Genomic DNA, 10,574 nt, shown 5'->3' on the forward strand with positions numbered 1-10,574 from the left:
TACTTTTCTTCAAGATTCTCTCAATGAATAAGTCTTTATGAGACAACAATTAATATTTAAGGACTCAATCCATCCAAATTATATATGCAAATTATCTAAGACCATCTCTAGGCTCAAACAAGCCCCACAACAATGGGATAAAGACCTCACCAAAGTTCTCTTGCAAATGGGGTTCCAACACTCTCTGTCATATGCCTCCTTGTTCATCAAATACATCAATGGCAATTGCATCTACTTCTTAGTTTATGCCAATGACATTGTAATAACCATAAACATCACATCCCTTATAAAAAATCTTATTTTATCTATCTACAAAATTTCCGATTAAAAATCTTGGTGAGTTAAAGTGATTCATACTCCTAATAGCTTATTACTATCTCGATCCAAATATATTTGTGAGACAAATATGCATGAGAGCAAAGGTGTTCAACCACCCATGAGTTTTCAGAAGTTTTGGTCTTAATTTATGGAACTAGTTCCATTGATGCTACAAAGTTTCAAAAAGTGCTTGGCAAACTACAATACTTGACATTCATAACGTCAAATATTTGTTAATCTATCAACAAGTTATCATAATTCATGCACAATCCATCCGGATTACAATGGAGAGCGGTTAAATTACTCAAAAAAATTTAGTCTTCAGATATTTGGTTGTTGTGATTCTAATATCTACATGTATAGTGATGTTGATTGGGTTTATCTCAATGATCATATACCCACATTAGTACATATTTTATTTTATGATCTCACTTTGTTCACAAGAAGCATTTAAAAGTTTTTGTCACTTTGTTGACTATTATATTGATCATAAGGAACTTAATGATCATCATGTTTATGCAGCTGATGAAGTTACTGATACTCACTAAGACACTTCCTAAAACAGCCTTTCATCTTAATATTTTCAAGTTAGGTGTCTGTCAATCAACCCAAATTTGAAGGGACATATTAAAGTGATTTATTACTGATTCTCTATTGACTCGATCTTCTAGTTACAAGATTGTTTTATTTTGAATTAGTCTTTGGTGTTTATTTTTTAGGATTCTTTTGTTGACATTTTCTAGATTTCATTAATTAAGATTTATAGGATTTTACTGTGTATAGATACTGAAGCTAATTAACTTCTTTTAACAACCCCCGAAGGCACGGTGCGCGGATAGCTATAATTTCCGACGCCTCAATTAAATCAGAGATATCATCAATCAAGGTCCCAAAACGCATTGGGTAAAAAACGGGGAAAAACAAAGAGTAATTGTTAAGAACACCATGATTGCAATTTGTATAGCAATTACTTCCCTCTCAAATCTCAATAACACCACAAATCAAAACTCATGCACACACCACACCCAGTAAAAAGAATATATTAAAAATTACAAATTTCCACCCCCATACAAACATCATATCATGTTTTATATAAAGTAAAAGAAGCCTACATGTATTGGTGGAAGAAGGAAGTAGAGTCGGGGAAGGCATTAATGAAACTTGAAACAAGCTCAGGAGATAAAGCTTGACCTTTAATAAGTACATGGTGGTATCCCTCTATCAATGATAGCACCATTTTCTGCTCATCAGCTTCTTCCAAACCACCTGTTGTCACCCCCACCATACCACATGTTACATTTACCAAAGCAAATTAATTCAATGGTCTAATTATGATTTCATCCCTCTAAAACTGAAAAGTTAGTCCTACTTTAATTTGTCAAAATTTGATCATCCATCACGGAAACTGAAAAGTTGTCCAATTGGATAACATTGTTATACCTTATCGTTACATCGCTGACTTGAAAATAAATGGTCCAATTTATATGCAACAAATTAGCAAAATTCAACATTTTAAGTTTATGTGTTTACCAACAATTGGACTAACTTCTCAATTTTCGTGAAGTATGAAGCCCAAAGTCTAACAAATTAAAGTAGAGTGATTAACTTCTCAGTTTTAAGTAAAGAGATAAAATTCAGAATTAGACCTAAATTCCGCAAGGCAAACTGCCTTTCTAACAATCATGGTTACCAAAATGTTAAGAAAGCATTTATAGAGAACAACAGTTCAACCCAAAGGCTTACCTAACTCGATCTCAACCTCTTGATCTTCAGCATCCCCTTCTTCAACAGTACCATTCTCCAGTGCAGAAGCCGCTTGTGCGTACCTTTCCAGAAACTGTTCTTCAGTTTCTTCATGTTCACTCTCAGATTCCTGTTCAACAAAATGAAAAAACATATATTTGCTTTCAGATTAATGTAGGCTGAATTCCTACACAACTCCCAACTTTCCAGCTCTATCTGTCATTTAGTTAGCTGTCATATATTAGATCATGATAAAAAGATGCAATTGTATGGACTAAATAAAATCCATGTATCCTAAGAGTTAGACCTCATCATCAATTTCGATTTCATCATCATCCTCATCCTCATCCTCATCATCATTATCATAATCTTCAGATTCTTCATCATTTTCTTCCTCTTCCATTTCTTCATCCAGTTCTTTCAATTGTATAGATGTCTTAATCAGTGAAGTAAAGCAATCTCGTAACAAGCCACCACTTGGATTACCTACTCCCAACAACCTTTCAGTCATCTTTAGCAGTGTCATCACTGAGAACAAAAAATAATTAGAATTGATGTCAGTTAAATTTACTGGGGGGAAAACAGGACAAGGAGTGGAGGAAGTAGATACTGGGGCAGATGCGAGGGAGGGGAGTGACTGATTAAGGCCGACAAATATTTTGCTAAAGTCGTAACTATATAGATCATACTTACTAATGAATATAAAATGAAGTGAGAATTTTCCAAGTTCTACAGGAGTCATAAAATAGATACTTACCCATCAACTTTATCTCAGACTTTGCAGACAGACCGGCTTCAGAAGAGTGAGTGCAGGCAAAAGCCATTGCAGATGCCCAGGTTGCAAAGCCTCCATCACCCTCCTTCTCCAGTATTGCCTCCACGGTATCAGGATGACATAAATAGCATGATGCAATAGCAAGCAAGAGAGGCTTCCATAGTGAAGGAGGCTTGCTTCTCACTCCTTTCAAATGAGAAAATGCTGCCCGACAGAAAACCGCTGCTAATGATAGCCGCACACCTTCTGTTTCACTTGAATACTTTGGGACATGTAATAGTATGTGAACACATGAGAAAGCTCTCCATGTTGCAGACGGGTATTGTAAAATGGCCTCACTGACAAATACACTTATTGCTTCAATAATGGATCTCTGTGGCACAGGTGGAGCAGGAGCAGGTGGAATCTGTCTAACAATAAAACTCTCCAGTCCATATTTACTGTGCAAACTAACTACTTCCTTGATGCAGTCAAAGACAGCCATATCCTCTGATTCTTCCCAAGCATGCCAATCTGAAATCATGTCAGCCCAAACTAGTAGTAATTCTGATAGTTTAAGCTCTACGATTACGCTGCTTCCAGTAACAGAGAGTATAATGGATCGAAGCAATGTTGATGAATGATCTATACATGATGCAGGGGGTGATGCCTCAGCTTCCTGATCATTACAATAATTTAAGGAGAAAGTAAATATGTCATGAATTTACACAAGTAAAATGGTAATCAGATAACTTTCAGTAGCAGGATATCATCTAGTGAATAAAAAGCATAAGTAAAACAACAGATAATGTAAACTATGAAGCAGATAACAAAAAATTTTCAATTCAATGCCAAGTTTGCACCAGGTACATAGCCTAGATGATGGTTTGAATATATATAAAGAGCAAAATCCAAAGCATTAAAGACACTATAAATCAATATATTTTCTGTTCTAATAAAATTTAGAAATTTTATATGATTGCATACAAATTTTACCATCAGCAGTCAAACATGTTCATTCTTATAACCCATTTAGAGACACAACCTGCTCACCTGCTCAAGCACCAGAGCAATTCTTAAAAAACGCAAATATTACAATGAGAAGAATACTAACCAATGGAACTGTGAGCCAAGCCTGTTGCAAAAGAGCTGATAAAGCTCTAGCAATGGCACCCTGACCAGATGCCTTCTTTTCACTTGAGTCATTCTGTTCAACCTCTTCGAGCATGAAGTTTTCCCAAGATTGAGCCATCACTGCTAATGCTTCAAAACCCCGTACAACCACCTATTACAAATGCAGTTCACTTAATCAACTAAATTAGGGTTGCCCAGTGACATTTAACAGTCCATTTTCAACCACAATCCGTCAGAGAGAATGTATTCAATGCTCCAAAATTAAAGCAAACACTTTAGGCATTGAACTGACAGAAACCCAAATGTTCAACATGACATGCTGTTTTTTCGCAATCATAGATGCAAATGCGAAACTTGCAGAAACTAGAAATTTTAAGAGAGTAAAATGTAGCAGCCTAGCTACAGGAATTCATACTTACATGGGGCCATGGCTCCACGCTAGGATGTATGGACTTTGAGATCACATCAACCAATGATGAAATAATATGAGGAATATGAATTGCTGTATTCTCGTTTCCAGCCTCTACAATAGAATTGAGAAGCTGAAATAGAATAATGTTTTCTTCATCTTCATTACCAATCCTACTAATTACAACTTGAAGAAGAGGTAACCACTCTGGTGGCAGATACTCATTCTGAAAAGAACAGACATAAAAGATAGGTGAGTGAGACATTATAACCAAAATGAGAATGACTTCCAACACCACGGATTAATTAGGGGACCTACTTCCAGAAGCCCAGCAATTGCCCCTGCAGCAGCTACTCGAACAGGGTAACAAGAAGTATCCGCTTTATCAGGCATTGCCAATGCCTTGAGCAAGGAAGAATAGATGTCTGCGCTCATCTCCTGAAAAGGATACAAACACAGAAAAGGAAATCTATTTAGTCATTGCATTTTATGAATGGTGTTAAAGCAAATTGAAAAGCAGCATAATAGGGTAAGCAAATCAGTAGAATAATTGAATGCTTAAACTAACAAAAAACTTTGGTCTGATGAAAGAACAAGAGATGAAACTAGTGCAAAAATGACTCACTTCAGGAAGACATGAAGCAAGCTCCCCAAGCACCCAACTCGCAGCAGCAACCAAGTATGGTGGACAGAAGGAAAGTGAGTACAATGGTAGCACCCGGGTATTAACCAAAGTTGTTGTAAATGCAGGTTTTTGCTCCTTCAGAAACTGTTTTTTAGAATGACCGATTACAAAAATTAATGGTAGATTTCATTATAAAAAATATTTAAGGGTAAAATTTTTTAATAATGCAACAGAGGGACCAGATTTGCTTACATCTTGCAGGCCACCGTATGCCATCAGAAAGCCAAAATAACTGTCATAGTTGATGAACAGAATACAATAAGAAAGATTTAAATGCATGTCAAGAACTACTGATGGGAAAGGATGAGTAAGTAGAAGAAAATTAAATAGTTAACTTCCAGAAAGGAAAGGCAACTGGTCAGAAAATAAGAAATTTATCACAAATCCCTCCACTTCTCTTGCTGAGAAGACAAAGAAAAGGCAATAAATATCAGATAAATGAGAGAGGGAAAGAGAACATGAGGTTTTAAAGGAGAAAACAGCCATTCAACTACAAAATTTCATTATTAACAAGACAAATATGTGAAATATATTTATTAACTCACTCTTTCAAAATTTTTGGATCAGAAGCAGTAGCATCTGAAGGAATGGGAAATTTTGATAGATATGGAAGCACCAATAACTCTCCGATAGAACGCTGATTATTTTTCTTATTCTTTTCACCTTTCTTGCGCTTGGATGAAGCTGAAGATCCATTATTAGAACTCACAGTTGGAGGCCCCTGTATGCATTAAACAAATAGTAATTCTATCAAGATAGAAGTATCTCGAGATTACTTATCAAGGACTATCTATCACCGACCTTTGACATTGAAACGACACCAAGTAAGTTTATTGCACTTTTTCTGGCTGTAAATAAATCCTCCCTCCATCCAGAAATTTCTTCCTAGATACAAATTAAAAGTGTTGATATAAAAGCCAACAAATTGGTAAATATATCATTCAGTATGACCATGATAGATAAGAGGCAATGACAGATAGAAAAAACTATTAATGTACAAACAAGTTCAGATGGAAGATTCTTCCGGATGTACTCTTCTGGATCATCTTCCCACTCTGACATATCCTACTTGGGAGAAACCAAACACCAAAAATCCGTCAATTAACTCAACTTCTATTCCAAATTCAATTTACAAATAGTTGATGAATATGCATTTCCTCAATTAAAAAAAAAAACAACCTTCTCATTCAACATCAATGCTGGTAAGATTGCAGATTCCAACAAAAATGAAAAATGAGGTGAAACTAATCTCCATCCCTGTTTCCAAAGGATAAAAATGATGTTATGTTAAAGAAATAAATTATTGGATATAAAATTCGGAGCACCTTGCCTGTAACTTCCTAAAAAATGAAAAATGGCAGACACACTTTGAGTAAGCATTTGAAAGTAAAAAAAGCAACAAAGAAGGCACTGAAACTGATGGTGAGTCGTGAAAGCAACAAAGTTTGAAAGAACTTACAGGGCCTGTCTCCAGGACATGTGAAATCGCATCGAAAGCTAGTGAAACAATCCTCTCGGATAGAAAATCAAGCTTCTACAAAAGGAAAATCCATTCTTTTAGTGTTAACACAACCATAAAAGCATCAAATTATATAGAAGCACAAATATATGTAAATTAAGTAGTATCATGGAGCTATGCTACGATATAGCTCTACAGCAACTAGCTTATAGGCAATACACTTTTCTATGTTACCACGCGAATAGTCCCCAAACAGCCAAGGAAATAATAGCTGAAGAATTACATATGAAACTTACACTGATATTTGAGCTACATTTGACTATCTTCAAAACACAGTTTATAATTTCTTGCATTAGCCTGAAAAATTAAGGGCATGGCATCAAATAATGCAGCAGATAGGTTAACAGTAGAAAATTAGACAAGAAAAATCCGATCATTACTTATCACAATACTTGCGGTGCCGTGTTGTCAAAGAACAGAAAATTAGCAAAGCCCTCTTTCCAGTCTTCAACCTTAGCAGGTACTCATCTTCTGAAGTATCACCATGATCCAAACTCAATGAACCCAGAATGAAAATTAGATCATGGCAGAAGGAAGACAAAAGAGGAGCCACGGCAGATGGCATATATGACCTCACCTATAAAGCTAACCATAATTTCAAAAGAGGTTCCAGTAGAAGGAGGAAAATAGCATAACATGCAAAATAAACTCATGGGGCCTTTTCGATTAAGTAGCAACCAAAAGTAACTGCTACCATTTGGGGGCTTACAGCTACCACAGGTGCTATAACTAACATGACAAGAGGCAAACCGGGTTAAATTGTATGCAAATTCTTAATCGGGTCATTAAACTTCTGAAGTCTGTACAGCTACATAGTAATGAATTTTTTTTAATAGACTAACAGATTCATCCAATGCTGTTTGAATTAATGGAATAAGAGATATTACTCACCGCAAAATATAAGCATTTGCATATAAGGAGAAGGATCTTCTCTGTTTCCAGGTCTTTTCTACCATGGTTAGCTCTAGCCTGTACTACAGACCACATTATGCTTTATGATGGAGATTCAAATATCTTTTCTTGAACAGATAGGGAGAATTAAGTCGAAAAAAGAAAAAGAGAGTTTGAAGACAACAACCTTTTCAACAAGATGATGAAACACCGTCAGCAAAGGGGCAAGAATTTCTTTTGCAATTAGTTCCAGCTGTGGTGGTACTGGCTCCTTAGCAACTTTAGGACTCAAAAAGTACTGCCATAAAAAAGAAACAAAAATAGCTTAAACTCCAAATATGTGTTACTTTAAGCTATTTTTGAGTTGACGTCACATTTACTTCAATAAAGAACAGACTCACGATTAGAAACCTTAAGCATCAAATCATATTTGTACTAAATTTACATAGTACTGGAAAAATAAAAAGTAACAAAAAAGCACCTGGAAAGGTCTAACAAGGGCATGAAGAACCGTAAGGGTATTGATGGTACTCAATTCACTGCTTGCACCATTGCTTAGGACATTACTGCTTTGAATAGCAGATCTGAGATCAGGCACAAGTTCCGGCCAAGAATTCTGCTTAACAAACTCGGCAACTACAATGATCCGAAACTGCCGAGAGGGAGACAAAGGTGTTCATATACTATTATAATTTATTTTAACATTGAGTAATATATATAATATAAAGATTGAGGAAAATCGGTACCGCTTCCACTAGAACTTTTAGAACTGACGCTTCGGCTTGAAGCAAAGTTCGCATCAGCTGGGACTTGAACTCCTGGCTGACTCTTGAAGACGATCCATGACTGACCTCAATGTTTCGCCTAGCGAAGTTTTTAAGATAAGTTGAAGCAGCGACTCTTTGACCTTGATTTTGACCTCCTACAAGAATCATTAAAAAGGATCACGCCAATGTGAAATGATTCGCAAAATTTAAATTGATAGGAAGTGAGATAATTTGGAGTGAAATAAACGGTACACCGATTGGAAGCAGAAGATGAAGAAGAGGGAATTTGGCCTACCAGCGGCAATGGAGAGTAGAGCAAAAGGGAACTGTGGCAGCGAAGAGAGGCGATCGAGCGCTTCAGTTGATGTACGGACAACGTGGCCATCGGGGCTGAGCGTCTGGTCGAGTAGCTGAGCAATCTGAGTGAGGTCCATGGCTGACTGTTTGGATTTTCGTTTGAGTTCTTCAAAACCCTAAAAAGTTGCTAAAGAGGTGCGGAAAAAAATAAGGCGGGAAAAGTTTAGTTTTGAGGGTAAGATGGATAAGGGGATTTCACTGTCTAATCAGCTGAGACGGCTCTTGCCCTTGCTCGCCTACAACCTCTTAAAAAGAAATGGCGTAGATTTCGAGTTCTTTTGTAGCAATAGCCATGTGAGCGTTCCTTGTAATTAACATTTTTTAAATAAATTCTGCCTTTGATAATAAATATTTGGTTAACCTACACCAATTACACTAAATTAGTAAGTTTATGTTTTAATTTTTTAACTTTAAAAAGTTATAAAATAGTCATTGAATTATTTGAAAGTTTTCATTTAAATCACTAAACTGTTAAAATTATTGTTATATGGCATTCTCTATTCACACCAATAGAAATCTCTTATCCCCTTCTCTTTTATAGTTCAGTTCTTTCATGAAATATCTTTGAACGTCATAAATTTGCAAATTAAAATTCAAATAGCTTCCTTTTCTGATTTGAGCATCGGATCAGTTTGGATCTAAGATATGTACGTCTACTCGTTGATGGGTACCAATCCACTGTACTAATAGTTGAATTGTCCCTTGGAGCTTACTAGCCTAGCTTTAAAAAAAAAACACTTAACATCTTAGTGACTTAAATAAAAAAAAACTTTTGCACATTTCAGTGGTTTAAATAAGAATTTTTGAATAGTCTAGTGACCATTTTGTATTTTTTTGAAGTTGAGTGATCAAAACGTAAACTTATTAATAGTTTAGTGACTTGAGTGTAGTTTACCCTAACTTTTTTTTATTTGGTAATAAATTAATTAAGTTTTTTTTCATATTTCAAATAAACTTTGACTTCTTTTCACAAATGGTACCAATCAAATGTTTAAAAATCCCTAAAATACAATAAGAGATAAACCCAAAAGAAATTGGGCAATCAAATTGTAACTAAATTCAACCAAAATTGGATAAAGCAACTCTATTCATGATCAATGGTGGCAAAGGTTGGCATTAACCAACGACATCAAGGCTAACAGAGGAATCAAAGCCCTTCAAACATAACATATCACCAGCCAACTTGGAATACCCTTTGTTGGTGCCTTGAATCTCGATAGTGAGAGTAGTGTTCTCCCCGAAAAAATTATCAAACCCAAAGAAGGAAAAACCTAGAGCACTATTAAAACAAAGAGACAACAACTTTCATGAGTGAACAAGCAAAATCGATTGTAGAGGTTGAATAAGGCAAACAATGGTGGTAATCTTAAAGGCTACCTCATCGAAAGAGGTGGTTTTTTTGTTGAGGCAATTACATGAGCAATGTGCCTCACGTAGTGCCACAATTAACACCCACTGCTCTTGGCACTACGTAAGTTATATAACTTGCCTTATTTAGTGTTAACAGTCTTTGGAAACAAGATCTTCAGGTTGTAACCATTGTTGATATCTTGGACGTGTGTTAGCCAATCTTTGAAGATCGATCCATTTGAAACAATGTATCTTAAAAAATGGTTCGAATCAAATCAAGCAATCAAATTCCCTGAAATGAAGAGATTAGATCGTATCTACGTTGAAGACTTATCTCTATTATCTTTACAGCATCTTAGACTTTATTAGCATATTGTATACATTACATTAGCTCTACTATGATGGATAGATTGATTATACTTGATCTAGTATGTTATCAAGTCGAAACTATTATATATGCTTGAGACTTGTATATGTTTGATCTGCCATAATTTGATATGTCAAATTAGACTCTCCATTACACTTGAAGAGCTTATTATCAAGCAATTTAGATGTCTTTTTCATGTTTTTATTTAGTTTTAGCTTTTTACTCGAATAAGTGATTTTGTGTGTTTTATGCTATTTTTGAGACCCGAGTTGACCAAATG

The 10,574-nt window shown here is 35.5% G+C and overlaps 1 protein-coding gene across 1 annotated transcript; it reads right to left on the reverse strand.

Moving 5' to 3' along the window:
• Positions 1 to 1,249: 1,249 nt before the first annotated feature.
• Positions 1,250 to 8,866, reverse strand: LOC107910536 (importin beta-like SAD2 homolog). Its single transcript, XM_016838391.2, has 21 exons — positions 8,516 to 8,866; positions 8,200 to 8,375; positions 7,935 to 8,105; positions 7,641 to 7,751; positions 7,454 to 7,531; positions 6,943 to 7,139; positions 6,799 to 6,859; positions 6,503 to 6,577; positions 6,223 to 6,300; positions 6,046 to 6,108; positions 5,845 to 5,928; positions 5,589 to 5,764; positions 5,236 to 5,275; positions 4,984 to 5,127; positions 4,677 to 4,796; positions 4,369 to 4,584; positions 3,930 to 4,100; positions 2,819 to 3,494; positions 2,369 to 2,589; positions 2,062 to 2,191; positions 1,250 to 1,584 (listed from the first exon to the last, which is right to left on the reverse strand). The coding sequence occupies exons 1-21, from the start codon at positions 8,652 to 8,654 to the stop codon at positions 1,427 to 1,429; spliced, it is 3,285 nt and encodes a 1,094-aa protein (XP_016693880.2). The 5' UTR covers positions 8,655 to 8,866; the 3' UTR covers positions 1,250 to 1,426.
• Between the last annotated feature and the right edge of the window lie 1,708 nt (positions 8,867 to 10,574).

The sequence above is a fragment of the Gossypium hirsutum genome, chromosome D02, assembly GCF_007990345.1.
Source record: "Gossypium hirsutum isolate 1008001.06 chromosome D02, Gossypium_hirsutum_v2.1, whole genome shotgun sequence".
NCBI classification, from domain to species: Eukaryota; Viridiplantae; Streptophyta; class Magnoliopsida; order Malvales; family Malvaceae; genus Gossypium; species Gossypium hirsutum.